Source organism: Microtus pennsylvanicus, chromosome 1 (genome assembly GCF_037038515.1).
Source record: "Microtus pennsylvanicus isolate mMicPen1 chromosome 1, mMicPen1.hap1, whole genome shotgun sequence".
NCBI lineage: Eukaryota > Metazoa > Chordata > Mammalia > Rodentia > Cricetidae > Microtus > Microtus pennsylvanicus.
The window spans coordinates 201,394,458-201,413,496 of record NC_134579.1 but is presented as its reverse complement, the minus strand read 5'-3'; the positions used below and the strand labels follow the sequence as shown (position 1 = coordinate 201,413,496).

Sequence of the window (19,039 nt, the reverse complement as noted above, 5' to 3'; positions counted from 1 at the left end):
AATGGGTTTTGACTTTTACATATGAGAAGTTCATTCCTGAACAATCAGAGAGGGAGAGAGACCCTTGTTCTTTGCCAAATTCTCTCCAAGAGTTTTTATTTAATAAGCTGGCATGTATGGTGTCCTGTTGATATGATACGTTCCATGACCAAAAGCAACTTGGAAATAAAAAAGGATTTTTATAGTTAACTTTGAGTCAACAGGCTCTGGAAGTGGAATCTTCCAGGACCCCAGCAGGCAAGTTAAAGGTTAAAACTGGTGTGCTTGCAGAATGCAGTGAAGAAGAGTAATAATGTAACCATCTGAAATAATGTAACTGAGGAAGAGAAGGTTGCAACCATTAAATAAGTTTTCACTGAAATTTGGTTTCATTATTACCGAGAAGACCTTGCTTCCTACATGATTTTCTTAGTATTTTAATGAGAACTAAGTCTCAGATGGAAAGTTCTCTCTTACTTTTGAAGCCTAGCGTTTTAGCTTTACTCTTTAAAATGGCTTCAAAAGTGAGGCGATAGAACTTTCCCAGTGTCGAACTTTGACAGATAGAGAACTGTTAAGATGCTGAGAGACGAATCTGTGGATCCAGCCAAACTTGGGTTCTTCAACAACACAGCTAAGAAATAGGATCTTTCAAATGCTAGTGATCTCTCATTTCTGGAGTCTAGGATGGTGAGTTCTCATTTCTTCCTATTGCTGCCTCCCTCTCTGTCCTGAGGGACAGCAAGTGCTACCAGGGTCTGTTCAGTAAGGGAATCGCACCGGACCCACCTGAGGTTCAAAGCGAGGTGTTTGCTTTTCCTTGGCCAACTTCTCTTTCTCCGCAGCCTTATCTTTGCCTTTCCGCGTTGTTTTGGAAGTCCCTACAGATTTCTGCCCTTCACTGACAGCATGGGAATCTGGGCTTCCTATGGTAGTTAGTTCTTCGTGCTTCTCCACATGAGCTAAAGAGACACGGAAATGGAAAGCAGTGAAAGCCAAAATGATGACAAGGCCATTTCCTGTAGGGACGTGGCAAGCATGTTTCATCTAGAGGTTGGATTGCTTCCCTTGTAAGCAAATGAACAAATGCTTCCTAAGAGCCAGTCAAAATTTTTTTAATAAAATTAAGATATAATTCATATAGCATAACTCAACATTGGTATATATAGTGTATTTATATAAAAGTTATAAAGAAGATTATGCCACTATCAGACACTAGCCACTGTGTTTGTCTTTTATTTCATATGCTGCATATACACAATTCATTCATCTATGCTCTAACCTTGACTATTATTTGCTCTAATCTTTCCTATTATTTCCTTCCTTTTGTGTGTGTCTGAGTATGCGCGTGTGTGTGTGACACATTTGCATATATGTGCCCCAGACACAGAAGGCACACGATTTTCTAGAGATGGAGTTACAGGCAGTTGTGGGTGGCCATATAGGTGCTGGAAACTGAATCTTGGTTCTCTGTAAGGGCACTAAGTGTTCTTAGCCCCCGAGCCATCTCTCTAGACCCCATCCTTCAGCTGCTGTTTTTAATGCAGGCAATGATATTGAGATAATGTTGCTTTCTGCACATCTATGAGATCTCCACATTTGTCTCATTGGTTTCTAGTTTTCCTCAGTTGTGATCAGAGAACATAGCTGCATTATTTCCATCCCTCCCCATCTGTTTAGTCTCAGTTTAGACTGTTTAGACTCGCGGCACCGCTTTATCTGTTGACATCCTCCAGATGTTCTATTGGTCATGAGAAGAACATGTGTTCTGGTGCTGCTGAGTGGAGAATTCTGTTTGTAGGAAAGGTTTGTTTGCTGTATTATTCAAGCATTTTATAATCCTACTAATTTTCTGTTTAAATTTCTTTCCACCACTTAAAGTGGAGTATTTGCATTTCCAACTAGCTGTAGAATTAGCAATTTCTTCTTCAATACTAGTTTTGCCTCATGCATTTTATCAGCATTGATGTTAGGTTCATATATTTATAATGGTTTTATTTTATTAATATGTGATCTCTTTAGCATTATAAAATAACTAACATAACTATTTGGATTCATTTGATTACTATTTGTAATGTGTGTTCCATTCTTCTGTCTTAAAACTGTTTGTATATTTTAAATCAAAAGATGCCCTCTTTTATAAATGTATAGAGTTGGATCATGTTTTATAGTAAAGCACATTTAATTTACATTAAATATAATTACCTAAAAGGGAGGATTTATGTCTGCTATTTTGAAATTTATTTTACTACATATTTAGTATCTTTTTCAGTTCTCTAGTCTTGTTAGTACATTGCTTTGTTTCAAAACCACACTTAACATCTGCAGCATTTGTCTCAGGTTTTTGCTTGTTTTCTACTTATTATCATTTTATTTGTGGTGTTTTTGGGTAAGATTATAATTAAAAATCTTTATACAATCAAGTTTGGAGTGATACCAATTTAATCTCAATAAAATACAAAGACTTTTGCTCTTATATATTTCTTCTTGATGCTGATAAAAATGTAAAAATTGCCCATATTCATGCTATGCCCTTTAAATCTGGTTGATTAATTCATATGATGAAGCCCTTATCAGGTTGCTTAACTTAGTGTGCAAGACTTGCCCTAAGTCTGCATGTGTTGGAAGCATGTTCTTGAATAAGCTGTGAGCTGGAAACCATCCCACTGACTCAACGTTATAAAATGTGTGACCTCGTGGGTGTGTGCCTCTAATTAGGAAGCCCTGGAGGACATCAACCTGTGCATCAATGTAGGAAAGAAGTGCTGGGGGACTACCTGTTGACAAGCTGGTCCTGTTCAGCTTCAGGCAGCAGAGTTTAGTTACAGTGCGCCTCCCCATCTCAGGAGCTCTTCTTGGGTAATGTGGCCCCTGTTACTTGCTATGCATTTGGGATTGATTTGAGCAATAGTAGCATGACTATCTTCATTATATCATTATACAAGACAGACGTAACAAATGATTATAATATGAAAACAAGTCTTAAGAGATTTAGATAACTCATGGAACAGCCCACACAGACAAACAGAGGGTTTGGGTCTTATTCTTTACTTTACTGTAATTCTAAGCTTCCAGCGTTATAATTTAACATTTATTAACACTATGATTTATCCCTAGAGAACAGGAAGGAAGGTTCAGAGGGATGAAGGGACGGAGGGAGGCAAAAGCTTTGCTGAACACAGTAGCATACACAGTATTGTACTGTTTCTCTATTATTTTTACTTATACATGCAATTGTGAATATTTAATTCACATATAGATCCTTATCATAACATATTTTTGAGACAGTTCTTCACTATGCAACCCTAGATACCTATAGTTATGGAAACTATATTGGCCTTGAACTCACCGAGATCCACCTGCCTCTGCCTCCTGGGCGCTGAAATTAAAGATGTATGTCTTAATTTCAAAGTATATCCTTATTATTACTCTTTCCTAGCAACAATGGGTAATAGAATTTTATAAGCATTAAATTTGTCTGTATATTTCTTGAAACGGTCACAAGTATAATTGGTGCATAAGTTTTGTTGAGTAGACAAAACATGACCTTATAAACATGCAAGGTTATAATGATGAAATATTTTTATTTCTCATAAATTATATAATGAAAATATTGAAACATAATCAATATAACAAAAATATGAGAGACTATACACTGTGAGCGATAACATTTTATAATTCTGTGATCAGCATGTAAGATATAAATGACATGAGTAATATTTAAAGTGTGCAGCTGGAGAGATGTCTTAGTATTAATATTAAGAACATTGGTTGCTGTTGCAGAACAGGGTTCTGTTGCCAGCACCTACATGGAGGCTCACAGACATCTGTAACTCCAGTTTTAGGAGATCTAATACCCTCTTTAGACCTCCACAGGCATTGGGCAAGCACATGGTGTCCTTATATAAATGCAGGCAAAACACACTTACATATAAAATAAAATAAATATTTTAAAATTATTTAGGGTAACATACCTTTGGTATCAAATTTCTCTAAGTCTTTTAGTGCTTGAACAAACACCTGCTGCGTTTCTGTCAGAGGCCAGCTGTTAAACATCACCAAGCACTGTATGATGTACTTGTAGCACTGTGAAAGGGAGGGCAATGAGTCAGGACAACCAAAAAAACCCACACAGTACGCGCACTGAAAGACAGATTAGGTCAAGCTTATAATGTATCATTTTATAAGTCATACAATCATAGGTTAACTAAATGATACACGTTTGCCACCACTTTCTGTTGTGATTTGAGTAAGAATGGTCCCCATAGGCTCATATGTGTGAATGCTTGGGGCCAAGCTGGTAGAATTGTTTTGGAAAGGATTAGGAAGTGCGGCTTGCTAGAGGAGGTGTGTCCTTGAGGGTGGGTTTTGAGCTTTCAAAAGCCCATGCCAGGCCCAGTCTCTCTGCCTCCAAGTTGCAGATGTTAGTTCTTACATCCCTCCAGTGCCATGCCTGCCTTCGGCCATGCTCCCCACCATGATGGTCATAGTCTCACACTCTGAATGTGTAAGTGAGCCCCCAGTTAAATGCTTCCTTTTATAGATAGCCTTGGTCATGGTGTCTCTTCAGAGCAACAATACAGTAACAAAGACAACCTCTAACACACAGTGAAAATGCATTTAACATTCCACCCCGGCCACTGCCTCTGTCATCCACATTTCTAATTGTTAAGCAGTGCGATAACATAAAGTAAAATCTCATCTCTGTGACATTTCCATGCTTTCTTCTATTATTGCAGAGCCTGAAAGGATCTCTCCAGCGAGGTTGGCTTCTAGGGCTCTCTTTGCTTTGTACTCAAGTTATAAAGCCAGTGTCCTGCATCATCTGTTATTATATTTATGGATTAAATTTTCCTACTTAAATCTTCAGTGTATCTGGAATCCACCTTTATTTATAGCGTTAGCTGTGGTGAAGGAGAAGCAAGTTCCCTAGCCTCTAATAGGTTACCTTTTCTCCTTTAACTAACGGTTTCACCTCTTTTTTTTAAATCAATGTCTCTTTTTATGCTGGCTAGTTTTATGTTAGTTGTGAAGAGCTCTAGCAGGCCTGAGCATGACAAACAGGGCACCGAAAGGTTTTGCCTTTTAACCCTTCTCCCCCATGCTGAATTGTTAGATTATATTCCTAAAGCTAGACGCCAAGGTCTCTTCCCTTATTTGGCCACTGACTTATTCCTGAGACTGAACAGCCAGACACGACTCTCAAAACACCAAGTTCCAGCAATCCAAATTCATTATTTTGACTAACTTAATTAAAATACCAATCAAAACTTATCAACACATCCTAACTTTTAAACTATTTATTATTAATAATGTATTTGCTATTACATTATGCTAATACTACATATTTATGTCTATATCTAAAAGCATTGACTTTTATTGAAGCACTCATTAATTTTTTATTACAAAATATTTATCTTTTTGCAAATAACTACTTTAGTTTTATACATGTGTGCAAATGAGTGCAGGTAGCCTACAGGGCAAGAGAGGATTCAGTCTCTGAAGCTGGGCTTCTGCATGGGTGCTGGAAACCAAACTTGTGTCCTTTGCCAGAGCAACAAGCATTCTAAACCACAAACTATCTCTCCAGCCCCAAACACATCTTTTAAAATATTCTCAGTGAAGTGGGGAGAGGGCTGAGTAAGTAAGGTACTTCTGAAAGTGCACAGACCTGAGTTCCAATTTCAAGAATGCTGCTAAAGCTGGGTGTGGTGGCTGTGCTGTAACCCTAGTGCTCCTATGGCAAGGAGCCTGAGGCAGAAGACTGCCTAGATGTCTGGGCTAGCTAACACAAGCATGAGCAGTAGTAAACAACAAAGAGACCCTGCTACACATAAGTTAGAAGGCAGGGACCCAACCAGAGTTTGTCCTCTGGCTTTCTGTGGCGTGCTTTGACACATGAGTATGGGGATACTCACACACGTGGTGCTCAGAGGCACATGCATAGAAGTAGCAAAATATCCTGGGTATACCAAGACAATGAGACCTCTCAAATCCCCAGATATGATTCTAATTTTGCTCCTCAGCTGCACTGTTTTCCAGGAGGCCTGCATCGAATGTTTCAATTGGATCACTGACTGACTCACCTTCTTCCTAACAGCCTTTCATTCTCTTCTCAGCTGAGCAGTCGGGTGTCCATAATAATTAAGACCCCAACCACTTGATTCATTCTTCTTTTTAGTTGGCCATCTGCCCGTAATGATGTCTATGTCGTATGACCTTGGACATCATTCCTGTTTATATTTTGTGCTAGATTAGTCCCTGGTTATTTTTGCATATATTTGGTCACTCCATGTAACTGTGCATGTGTATCAGGTTTTCTCACTCTGTGTGCCTGTGCACATGTGGATCAGGTGCAGGTGATTTGGTCATACTGTGTGCCTGTGCAGGTGTGTCAGGTACACTTGTCTGTGATTTGGTCATATGTGTGCCTGTGTAGATCAGGTGCACATGTGCACAGGCACACAGTATGACCAAATTACAGACAACTGTGGTTTGCTCACTCTGTGTGCCTATGCACCTGTGTGTTAGGCACACTTGGTCTCCGCATGTGCACGTGGAGGCCAGAGTCAGTTCTGAGTTCCTTTCGCAGTCACTCTCTGCTTTATTTTTTTAAGACAGTCTCGCACTGAATGCAGAACTTTGCATTTGTCTAGGCTAACTGGTCTAGGATCTGCTTGACTCAGTGTCCCAGCCTGGAGTCACATATGTAGATTTTACCCACTGAACCATCTTCCTAGCCTTAAATAATTCTTTTTTTTTCCAGTTAATATACCTGTTGTGGTGTGCTAGAATTTTCTTCTATAGTAGGCACATTCATAACTTCTTCTTCCAGCAGGGGCAGACCTACCTCTACCGCCACACCTCCAGGTCTGCCCTTAAAGGATTTCTGGCTTGTTTGCCCAGTTTTTTTCTTTGTCATTACTTCTGGTTCTTTTTTAGGTGAAGTATGAGATAAGAGAATTTGCTTGCTAGCTAAAAAGGAGAAACATTATGTTAGTATATTTGATAGACATTGGTATTACTCACTAAATGAGCTACATATACACTTACAGAATACAGCGTACGTTAAAGGACCTGCTTATTTTAAGAAGGAAAAAACCCACTGCATCCTTTCAAATTTTCTGGTCTTAGAGATTTTACTAAAAATGTCAATGTGACATGTGCTCAACTATATTCATAGCAGAATTGTTTGTCATAGCCAGAACCTGGAAACAACCTAAATGCTCCTTGACTAAAGAATGGATAGGAAAATGTGGTACATTTACACAATGGAGTACTATATAGCAGAAAAAATAACGACATCTTGAAATTTGTAGGCAAATGGATGGAGCTAGAAAACATCATTTTGAGTGAGGTAACCCAGACCCAGGGAGACAATTATCACATGTACTCACTCATAAGTGGTTTTTAAATATAAAGTAAAGAAAACCAGCCTGCAAATCACAATCCCAAAGAACCTAGACAACAATGAGAACCCTAAGAGACATATATGGATCTAATCTACATGGGAAATAGAAAAAGACAAGATCTCCTGAGTAAATTGGGAGCATGGGGACCATGGGGAGGGTTGAAGGGAAGGGGAAAGGCAGAGAGGGGAGCAGGAAAAAATGTAGAGCTCAATAAAAATCTATTTAAAATAAAAAAGAATGTCCATGTGGGGCTGGAGAGATGACGCATCAGCTAAGACTGTATGCTGCTCCTGAGAAGGATCCTGGTTTAGTTCTGAGCATCCACCTCGTACCTGAAAAACACCAGTGGCTCCACTTCCAGGAGATCCAAGTCTTTTTTCTGGCCTCTATGGGACCAGGCATGTGCATGGGCCATTCATACACATAGGTGAACACTCATATACATACATACATCTCATGTATAAGAAATTTTAGCTAAGAAGTCTTTAAGGGAAAGTCATATCCAATCTACTGGTTTTGGGAGCCTAATTAAACACATAATTACAACAGCATCACTGGGGTCAAGTACAGTGTTAAGTTTCATTTTCCATTGAAAATTAAGCCTTGGTCATCCTGCAGGGGCTATACTGCCCGATACCTCCTCTCTCTTCCTATCCCATCCAGCTTACATCCAGATCCCCCCATCCCCTGTCTCCCTCCATCCCTCCCCTCTTTGGTGGCATAGCACCTCCCAGCTCAGCCTGCTTGGGCGCTGGGACCGAACCCAAATCTGGAGGGCAAAGGGGAGGGCAGTAGTTCCTCTGTTTCCATAGCCTGCCTGCAGCAAGCAAGGTGGGCCCTTTGTTTGCGAGCTACCCAAGCAGCACAGAAATCCAATCTGGACACCAGGAGAAACATCACTGGGGAGTGACATCACTGGGAAGGTACATCAGTGGGCAAGAAGACATGATCCTGTAAAAGAAGATTCATAGGGGAGCAATTGGAGGAAAAGATGGGCAGGCGCCAAGGCAAGAATTCACCCAACAATCTGAAAAACAACATGAAGCCACCAGAACCCAGCGACCTCACAACAGGAGGACATGAACACCTTAATCAAGAAGAAGTAGAAAAAACTGACTTTATGAAAGTGATAGAGGCCCTTAAACAGCATATAAAAAAAATGCCCTTATAGAAATGGATGAGAAGTATAACAGAAAGTTTGAGGAATTGAGTAAATCAGTGAATGATACCCTAGAAAACCAAGGAAAAACAATCAAGCAGATAATGGAAACAGTTCATGACTTGAAAACTGAAATGGAGGCAAAGAAGAAAACACAAACAGAGGGCCGGCTGGACATGGAAAATCTAGGTAAACGAATAGAGACTACAGAAACAAGCATAACCAGTAGAATACAAGAGATAGAAGAAAGAATCTCAGATTCTGAAGATAACATAGAGAAAATAAACGCACTGATCAAAGAAAACAGCAAGTCCAACAAACTCTCATCACAAAACATTCAGGGAATATGGGACACAATAAAAAGACCAAACCTAAGAATAATTGGAGTAGAAGAAGGAGAAGAAGTGCGGCTCAACGGTCCAGAAAATATACTTAATAAAATTATAGAAGAAAACTTGCCCAAACTGAAGAAGGATGCACCTATGAAGGTTTAAGAAGCATACAGAACACTAAATAGGCTGGATCAAAAAAAAATCCCCTCGCCATATAATAATCAAAACACAAAATATACAGAATAAAGAAAGAATATTAAGAGCCGCAAAGGAAAAAGGCCAAGTTACTAATAAAGGTAAACCTATCAGACTTACACCTGACTTCTCTATGGAAACCATGAAAGCCAGAAGGTCCTGCATAGATGTACTGCAAAAACTAAGAGACAATGGATGCAAGCCCAGACTACTATACCCAGCCAAGCTTTCATTCACTATAAATGGAGAAAACAAAACTTTCCAGAATAAAAACAAATTTAAACAATACGTAGCCACAAATCCAGCCTTACAAAAAATAATAGAAGGAAAATCACTAACCAAGGAGTCCAACAATGACCACAATAATTCAGACATCTAGAGACCCTTCACCAGAGCAACTCAAAGAAGGGAAACACACAAACCCTACTACTAAAAAAGTGACCGGAGTTAACAACCACTGGTCATTAATATCACTTAATGTTAATGGGCTCAACTCACCTATAAAAAGGCACAGGCTAAGAGACTGGATACAAAAACAGGATCCAACATTCTGCTGTTTACAAGAAACACACCTCAACCACAAAGACAGGCACCTACTCAGAGTAAAGGGCTGGGAAAAGGCTTATCAAGCAAATGGACCTAAGAAATAAGCAGGTGTGGCCATACTAATTTCTAACAAAGTTGACTTCAAACTTAAATCAATCAGAAGAGATGGAGAGGGACATTTTATACTCATAACAGAAACAATTCATCAGGATGAAGTCTCAATCCTGAATATCTATGCCCCTAATATAAAAGCGCCCACATACGTAAAAGAAACATTACTAAAACTCAAGGCAGCCATCAAACCGCACACACTAATGGTAGGAGACTTCAACACTCCTCTCTCACCAATGGACAGGTCGATCAAACAGAAACCTAACAGAGAAATAGAATTAATGGAGGTAATGAAGCAAATGGACTTAACAGACACCTATAGATTATTCCACCCAAATAGGAAAGAATATACCTTCTTCTCTGCAGTTCATGGAACCTTCTCAAAAATTGACCACATACTCAGTAGCAAAACTAACTTACACAGTTACAAAAAAATATTACTAACCACCTGTGTCTTATCAGATCACCATGGATTAAAGTTAGAATTCAACAACAGTGCTACCCCCAGAAAGCCTACAAACTCATGGAAACTGAACAGTCAACTACTGAACCATACCTGGATTAAGGAAGAAATAAAGAAAAAAATTAAAGTCTTCCTTGAATTCAATGAAAATAAAGAAACAACATACTTGAACTTATGGGACACTATGAAATCAGTCCTAAGAGGAAAGATCATCGCACTAAGTGCCCACTTAAAGAAAACAGAGAAAGCACATATTGGAGACTTAACAGCCCACCTGAAAGCTCTTGAAAAAAAAAGAAGCAGACTCACCTAGGAGGAGTAGAAGACTGGAAATAATCAAACTGAGGGCTGAAATCAACAAAATAGAAACACAGAAAACAATCCAAAGAATCAATGAATCAAAAAGCTGGTTCCTGGAGAAAATCAACAAGATTGATAAACCCCAATCCAAACTAATCAAACGGCAGAGAGAGAATACGCAAATTAATAAGATCAGAAATGAAAAGGGGGACATAACCACAGACACAGAGGAAATTCAGAGACTCATTAGATCTTACTACAAAAGCCTGTATAACACAAAACTGGAAAATGTAAAAGAAATGGACACTTTTTTAGATAAATACCATATACCAAAGTTAAACCAGGACCAGGTGAACAATCTAAACAGACCTGTTGGTCGCGAAGAATTAGAAGCTGTTATCAAAAACCTCCCTACCAAAAAAAGCTCAGGACCAGATGGTTTCAAAGCAGAATTCTACCAGAACTTCCAAGAAGAGCGAATACCTATACTCCTTAATGTATTCCACAATATAGAAACAGAAGGGTCATAACCAAATTCCTTTTATGAAGCTACAGTTATTCTGATACCAAAACCACACAAAGACTCAACCAGGAAAGAGAATTACAGGCCAATCTCACTCATGAACATCGACGCAAAAATCCTCAACAAAATACTGGCAAACCGAATCCAAGAACACATCCGAAAAATTATCCATTATGATCAAGTAGGCTTCATTCCAGAGATGCAGGGCTGGTTCAACATATGAAAATCTATCAATGTAATCCAGCATATAAATAAACTGAAAGACAAAAACCATATGATCATTTCATTAGATGCTGAAAAAGCATTTGACAAAATTCAACATCCATTTATGATAAAAGTCTTGGAGAAATTAGGGATACAAGGGTCATACCTAAATATAATAAAAGCTATATACAGCAAGCCGACAGCTAACATCAAATTAAACAGAGAGAAACTCAAAGCCATCCCGCTAAACTCAGGAACACGACAAGGCTGTCCACTCTCGCCATACCTCTTCAATATAGTGCTTGAAGTTCTAGCAATAGCAATAAGACAACATAATGGAATCAAGGGGATTCGAATTGGAAAGGAAGAAGTTAAACTTTCGTTATTTGCAGATGATATGATAGTGTACATAAGCGACCCCCAAAACTCCACCAAAGAACTTTTACAGCTGATAAACAGCTTTAGTAATGTGGCAGGATACAAGATCAACTCCAAAAAATCAGTCGCCCTCTTATACACAAAGGATATGGAAGCAGAGAAGGAAATCAGAGAAGCTTTACTATTCACGATAGCCACAAACAGCATAAAATATCTTGGGGTAAATCTAACCGAGGAAGTGAAAGGTCTATTTGACAAGAACGTTAAGGCATTGAAGAAAGAAATTGAAGAGGATACCAAAAAATGGATGGACCTCCCTTGCTCTTGGATTGGGAGGATCAACATAGTAAAAATGACAATTCTACCAAAGGCAATTTATAGATTCAATGCAATCCCCATCAAGATCCCATCAAAATTCTTCACAGGTCTGGAGAGGACAATAATCAACTTTATATGGAAAAGCAAAAAACCCAGGATAGCCAAAACAATCCTATACAATAAAGGATCTTCCGGAGGCATTACCATCCCTGACCTCAAACTCTATTACATAGCTACAGTAATGAAAACAGTGTGGTACTGGCATAAAAACAGAGAAGTCGACCAATGGAATCGTATAGAAGACCCGGATTTTAACCTACAAACCTATGAATACCTCATTTTCAATAAAGGAGCTAAAAGTATACAATGGAAGAAAGAAAGCATCTTCAACAAATGGTGCTGGCACAACTGGATGTCAACCTGTAGAAGAATGAAAATAGACCCATATCTATCACCATGCACAAAACTCAAGTCCAAATGGATTAAAGACCTCAATATCAGTCTGAGCACACTGAACCTGATAGAAGAGAAAGTGGGAAGTACTCTACAACAGATGGGCACAGGAGATCGCTTTCTATGTATAACCCCAGCAGCACAGATATTAAGGGCAACATTGAATAAATGGGACCTACTAAAACTGAGAAATTTCTGTAAAGCAAAGGACACTGTCACTAAGACACAAAGGTAACCTACTGACTGGGAGAAGATCTTCACCAACCCCGCAACAGACAAAGGTCTGATCTCCAAAATATATAGAGAACTCAAGAAACTAGACTTTATAATGCTAATTAACGCAATTAAAAAATGGGGCACTAAACTGAACAGAGAATTCTCAACAGAAGAAGTTCAAATGGCCAAAAGACACTTAAGGCCATGCCCAACTTCCTTAGCAATCAGGGAAATGCAAATCAAAACAACTTTGAGATATCATCTTACACCTGTCAGAATGGCTAAAGTCAAAAACACCAAGGATAGCCTTTGCTGGAGAGGCTGTGGAGGGAGGGGTACCCTCATCCATTGCTGGTGGGAATGCAATCTTGTGCAACCACTCTGGAAATCAGTGTTTCGTTTTCTCAGGAATTTCGGGATCAACCTACCCCTGGACCCAGCAATACCACTCCTGGGAATATACCCAAGAGATGCCCTATCATATGACAAGAGCATTTGTTCAACTATGTTCATAGCAGTATTATTTGTAATAGCCAGAACCTGGAAATAACCTAGATGCCCTTCAATGGAAGAATGGATGAAGAAAGTATGGAATATATACACATTAGAGTACTACGCTGCGGTAAAAAACAATGACTTCTTGAATTTTGCATGCAAATGGATGGAAATAGAAAACACTATCCTGAGTGAGGTATCCCAGACCCAAAAAGATGAACATGGGATGTACTCACTCATACTTGGTTTCTAGCCATAAATAAGGGTCACGGAGTCTACAATTGGTGAACCTAAAGAAACTAAATAGGAAGGTGAACCCAAGGAAAAATATATAGTTATCCTCTTGGCTATGGGAAGTAGACAAAATTGCCGGGGAGAAAATTGGGATCTTGGGGGTGGGGTGGGATGGGGGTAGGGGGAGATGGGGAGAGAAAAGTTAGAAGGGAAGGAGGGGGGACGTGGAAAAACAGGAGGATTGGAATAAAGGAAGGTTGGACAGGGGAGCATGGAACCACAATTCTTAGTTAAGGGAGCCACTTTAGGGTTGGCAAGAGACTTGACCCTAGAGTTGCTCCCAGAAACCCATGGTGATGTCCCCTGTTAGTCCCTTGGGCAGCTGAGGATAGGCAACCTGAAATGACCCTATCCTATAGCAATACTGACGAATATCTTGCATACCACCATAGAACCGTCATCTGGTGATGGATGGAGATAGAGACAGAGACGCACACTGGAGCACTGGTCTGAGCTCCCAAGGTCCCAATGAGGAGCGGAAGGAGGGAGAAGATGAGCAAGGAAGTCAGGACCACGAGGGGCGCACCCACCCACTGAGACAAAGGGGCTGATCTAGTGGAAGCTCACCAAGGCAGCTGGACTGTGACTGAAAAAGCATGGGATAAAACCGGACTCTCTGAACATGGCGAACAATGAGGGCTAACGAGAAAAGCCAAGGACATTGGCACGGGGTTTTGATCCTACTTCATGTTCTGGCTTTGTGGGAGCCTAGCCAGTTTGGATGTTCACCTTCCTAGACATGGACAGAGGGGGGCGGACCTTGGACTTTCCACAGAGCAGGGAAACCTGACTGCTCTATGGACTGGAGAGGCAGGGGGAGAGGAGTTTGGGGGAGGGGGAAAAGGGTGGGAGGAGGGGGAGGGAAATGGGAGGCTGGGAGGAAGCGGATACTTTTTTTTCCTTTTCTCAAAAAAAAAAAAAAACAACTAAAAAAAAAAAGAAAATTAAGCCTTTTAGATGCCACAGCGACACAAGCATCACTTCATGCAGGCAGTCCACACGCCAGGCAGGTACTTACACTGGGAGCTCAGTGCTCTCTCACTTCCCAGAAAGTAGAAGGCAGGGATGATGGCTTGTCCTTTGCCCAGGGTGCTCACCATGGTCTCCTCGCTTTCCAGCACCTGCAGCTTGATGAAGGCATCGGGCTTGGATGTGCGGACCTGGATTGTAATGCACTGAGCCACTGACACTTTAATGGAATACCTGTGGTGAGAAAGGTTCGGCTTTGTGAGCAAGTACGCCGATCTCTCCCTCGAGCTGATAAAGGAAATGGTGTGGTTTTTCTCATTTGATCATCTTTGTAAGGCAGCTTTGTAAGGCCCGTGGACTTGTTAAGATGTTAGAGTGACCACAGACTTTGACAAATGAGCCCAAAATGACAGTCAAGAAAAACAGTAGTGTGTTTCCACTGCTGAAGAATTCCAAGTAGGAAACGTTAACGTTTGTTAAGTATGACAGGAAGCCACTTATGGAACAGGATAGACCTACAAGCCACCATCCTTGAGAGTTATGTGACCCCTACCACGTGTCACTTATATTAATGCCAATGGACAAAAAAACAGTTCAGGGAAGCAGACCTTTGTGAGTTTAACCCTTGTTTGGTATTTCTGCTTTTTCTTTCTCTAGTAATTCTTCACAAATGCTCAAGACATGGTAGATTTTTTTTTCCAAGCAGATGCAAATAAAACAAAAGTGAACCAGCAAAATCTATCACTTTGCCTTCCAAAATGACCTGCCTTCCCTTCCCTTTCTGGAGTCCCCCACCCCTGCTCTTCTCACTAATTTGTCTCCCTCTCCCATGCTTGGTACTGATCCAGAGTTTTGATTTACACTGGCCAGGATCCCAACCATGTGTGCATCCCATATGAGAACTTTTAGTCTTATCTTCTGACCTCTTGGAAGAGTCTCTCAGAGTTGAAGGGATCCTCCCAGCCTTGTCTTTAGACACCTGCTGTGTCGGGGAAAAATAGCTTCACACCATCCCTTCTCTTCAGATCTGCTTTCTCAGGCCCCTCTGACATTGATGATCTCACACATGCTCTCATTCACAGACCGGAAGCAACATTCATTCTACAGTTCCCCAGGCTCTCTGTGCCATCAAATGGATGAGAGTTCCTAAACTGAAGCCTCTAGCTCAGCTACCTCTCTGGGATCATGTGGCTGTTACTAATATTTACAAACAAGAAGTCTTCCTACTGACCACCCTGCAAATTAGCTACTGCCCTGTGTCCTCCTCTGAAATAAATAATGCCATTCAGACATTTCCCAAGGCAAGCCCAATCAGCCAAGGCCATTTAACCTCCATGGTTTAAAACATTCTCTCCAGATGCACACACCTCCTTCTGGTTTGTTGAACTGTATCTCTCTGTTCTACAGAAGCAATGTTGGAGACCTCACAAGGTCATCTCATGTGGAAATGGTTTTTCATTATAAAATAAGGTAAAGAATGAGGCCAAATCAGTATGGCTGGTGGCCTTAGAATAATAGGGCAGAATTTAGAAACAGTCACAAAATGAAACACAATATGAAGATAAAAATGAAGATTTGAGTGATGAACCCACAAGCCAAAGAACGTCTGCAAACCATGGAATGCCGAGAGGAAGACAGGAAATAGATTCTTTCCTGCATGCTCTAGAGACACCTACCCTGCGGACAACTTGACTCCAGAGTGAACTTCCCGACTGTGAGATGAGACATTTTTGTTGTTCAGCCACTCAGTGTTGTGTCGTAGGCTTGACAGGGAAGCTGTAGAGGACCTACGGACTGCCTGCTTCCAGTCGCCAAGGCTACCACCTGTGCTATCTTACAGCTGTCCAACTGCTCCTCTACTTTTTGACACATTCCCCTTCATCCCAGTCAACATCAAGAAGCTGCCTGAGTTAATATGTTCCATATTCCACATCTTGAACAACTAAATAGAATCTCATGATAATAGCTTTCATCTTAGAAATCATATTAATTTTTTTCAATTCATGTATTATAGACATTTTGTTTTGTTTTGTTTTCTGTTGTTCAAGACAGTTTCTCTGTATTGCCCTGGCTATGCTAGAACTCGCTCTGGCCTGGATCTCAGAGATCTTCCCGCCTCTACCACCCCAGTGCTGGGATTAAAGGTGTATGCCACTGCCACTCAGCTATATTATAGACACATTTTTTTTTTCACACAAGTCTGACAATGCCAGTTTCCTTAAAACTCTTAAAGTTTTCTGTTCCTGTGTTAGGAGAGCCTTCCAGAAGAGGTTCAGGGGAGGAGTTGCTCTAGCCTGGTCGCTCCATATTGCACCCTGGAAATGCACTTTGCAGAGAACTGGCCTCCATTCTCAGAAAACGCTGAGCCCCTCCACACTCCTCAAGCAGCCTGCTCCCCAACTCCTCACCTCTCTGTCCCACACCTTTAAGACCAGCTCCTGGGACTAATTTAGCTTTAGGTTAAACACCACTTCTTGGTCTGTAATTGGCCTCAGTGTGGTTCCATGGCTTTTAGTAAACAAGTTAGTCAAACTAGTAAACTAGTCAGTCACACTAGTAAACAAGTTAGTCAAACTAGCAAACTAGTCGTACTAGTAAACAAGTTAGTCAAAGTAGTAAACTAGTCACACTAGTAAACAACGTAAATTAATCATTCCTTTTTTAGTTTGTGCTTTCCTTTTTCCTTATTTTCTTTCTTATAGGCAATGTTGAAAATACATTACAGGAAGACAAATTGAGAGAAAACCCCAACTTTAATGTTTGCATTTTAGTGTGCTTTCAAGCAGAATGTTCTGTGTCTTTACCTAAGGATAAAATATGTTTGTGTATAAAGCTGAAACATGAGCTTAGGGTTGTACTATATATATGTGTGTGTGTGTGTGTGTGTGTGTGTGTGTGTGTGTGTGTGTGTGTGTGTGTGTGTGTTGAATGTTATTACTTATTTAGCTTTGATTTAATTTTTAACAATTTTAAGGGAGAAAGTTTCTGTATTAAATAAGAATTGCAGGAAAAATCAGACAGAGTATTATTATTTGTTAAATTTTTGTCAGAAAGACTTAGTTTTACTGATGTGGAATTCGCCTCTGTATGTTGTGAATATGTTTTATTATCATTGGTAAGTGATAAAGCTGTTTTGGCCGATGGCTTAGCAGAATATTGCCAGACTGAAAGAGAGAGTCGGCAGAGTCAGAGAGATGCTATGTAGCTTCTGAAGGAGAAAGATGCCATAAACCACCAAAGGAGTAACATGTCAGTACCAGTAAGCCACAGCCTAGCGGAAATACACAGAATAATAGAAATGGGTTAATTTAAGGTACAAAAGTTAACTAAAAATATGCCTAAGTTAAACAGTGCTATAATTAATATAGTTTCTGTCTGATTATTCGGGTCTGGGCGGCCAGGAAATGAAGGAGCAGTCTGCGTTTGCATTTTTCCCTCTGAAAACCAACTCACCAATGCATTGTGCCTTTAAAATATCTCTTCAATACAATAAAACCTAGAAAATAATAGAGTTTTTTTTTAAACTGGGCATCATAGATCATGCCCACCATGGCTTTAACAATAAGGAGCAGCCTTTAGCCAAGTAACGGGCCATGTATTCACACGAGTGGTAACTGGACAGCCGTAAAACAGCTAAAGACATCTGGACGCTATTGATAAATGATCACCACATAAGACTGCATGAGATGTCAGAATCACCATGTCCTCGCTGTCATGATTCTTGGTAAACTATGACCAGAAAGAAAGGCTATAAGAGAGAAGAACAAAGTGCTATGACTGCTTGTTAGTTGTCTGATTATGAATGGCATTTAGATATTTAATGTGTGTTCTAAATTCATGTGGAAGAGTATTTTATATTAAAAAAAAGAAAATGCTTAATGCAGGCCAACTATGCATTAGACACTGTGCTTCTTCCCATGTTGAAAGAGCATGTGTCTGGACTCCAGTTAGTTTGGCTGTCTTCTTTGGAGGCCTGCTCTTTTCTGAAGAGGAAATGGAGAGCTGGGGATTGGGGAGTTGGAGAGCAGGAGCTCAGAGGCGTGGAGGGAGAGGAAATTGTAGCTGGGGTGTATTGTATGAGAGAAGAATTTATTTTTAGTGAAACTAAATAAAAACATTAATTCTCATAGAGGCTGATGAACAGATAATCACCTAAAATGTGTATACATTACATAAAATGTTTACCACTGGAATGGCAACTGGATTATCTACTTATGCTGAGCATTTTAATGCAAAAGGTTTACATTTTGAAAATTATCAGTAATTTTCTTTCAAAGTAGCAAAATGAGGATGGAATATCACAAAATAAGTAAGTGTGCTAGGAAAATGAAATAGTATAGCTCACATGTCTGGAGGAAACCTTTTGTTCTATTGTGAGGCAGCCCTGGTTAGTGGTTTGATGGAGAACCTCCTTCAGACAATGGCCTTTGAGAGGCTAGACCAGGTTGGGCATGGCTTTGGGTACCAAAAGGTCCGTGGGACTACCCGCTCTCCCTCTGGCTTCCTGCTCGCCACACCTGGCTATTTGATGTGATCGGTGAGTTCCCTTTTAATAAAGAACACTTTAGTATACCACATTAGGAGCTAGTACAGGATTTCTTTATTCACATTCCCCCCCATCTGGCACCCAATGTGGGGCTGAGTTCATGTTTACGGGGTCCCCCTCCTCCCTCATGTGCTCCCAGTTTCCGC

General features: G+C 40.3%; 1 protein-coding gene across 8 annotated transcripts in view; it reads right to left on the bottom strand.

The window, feature by feature from the left end:
- Adgb (androglobin) overlaps window positions 1-19,039 on the bottom strand; it is a 118,595-nt gene that overhangs the window by 13,830 nt on the left and 85,726 nt on the right. For 5 of the 8 annotated variants that reach the window (XR_012907910.1, XM_075949057.1, XM_075949089.1 and 2 more), the window contains 5 exons: window positions 14,397-14,581; window positions 6,755-6,954; window positions 3,954-4,065; window positions 3,329-3,358; window positions 769-941 (listed from right to left, as the gene is read on the bottom strand). Coding sequence is in view for 7 of the 8 variants with exons in the window: in XM_075949057.1 (XP_075805172.1) it covers window positions 769-941; window positions 3,329-3,358; window positions 3,954-4,065; window positions 6,755-6,954; window positions 14,397-14,581 (700 nt within the window). In the remaining variant the exon portion in view is untranslated. The remainder of the gene's footprint in view (window positions 1-768; window positions 942-3,328; window positions 3,359-3,953; window positions 4,066-6,754; window positions 6,955-14,396; window positions 14,582-19,039) is intronic. The other 3 variants (XM_075949071.1, XM_075949080.1, XM_075949108.1) reach the window with 1 other exon arrangement.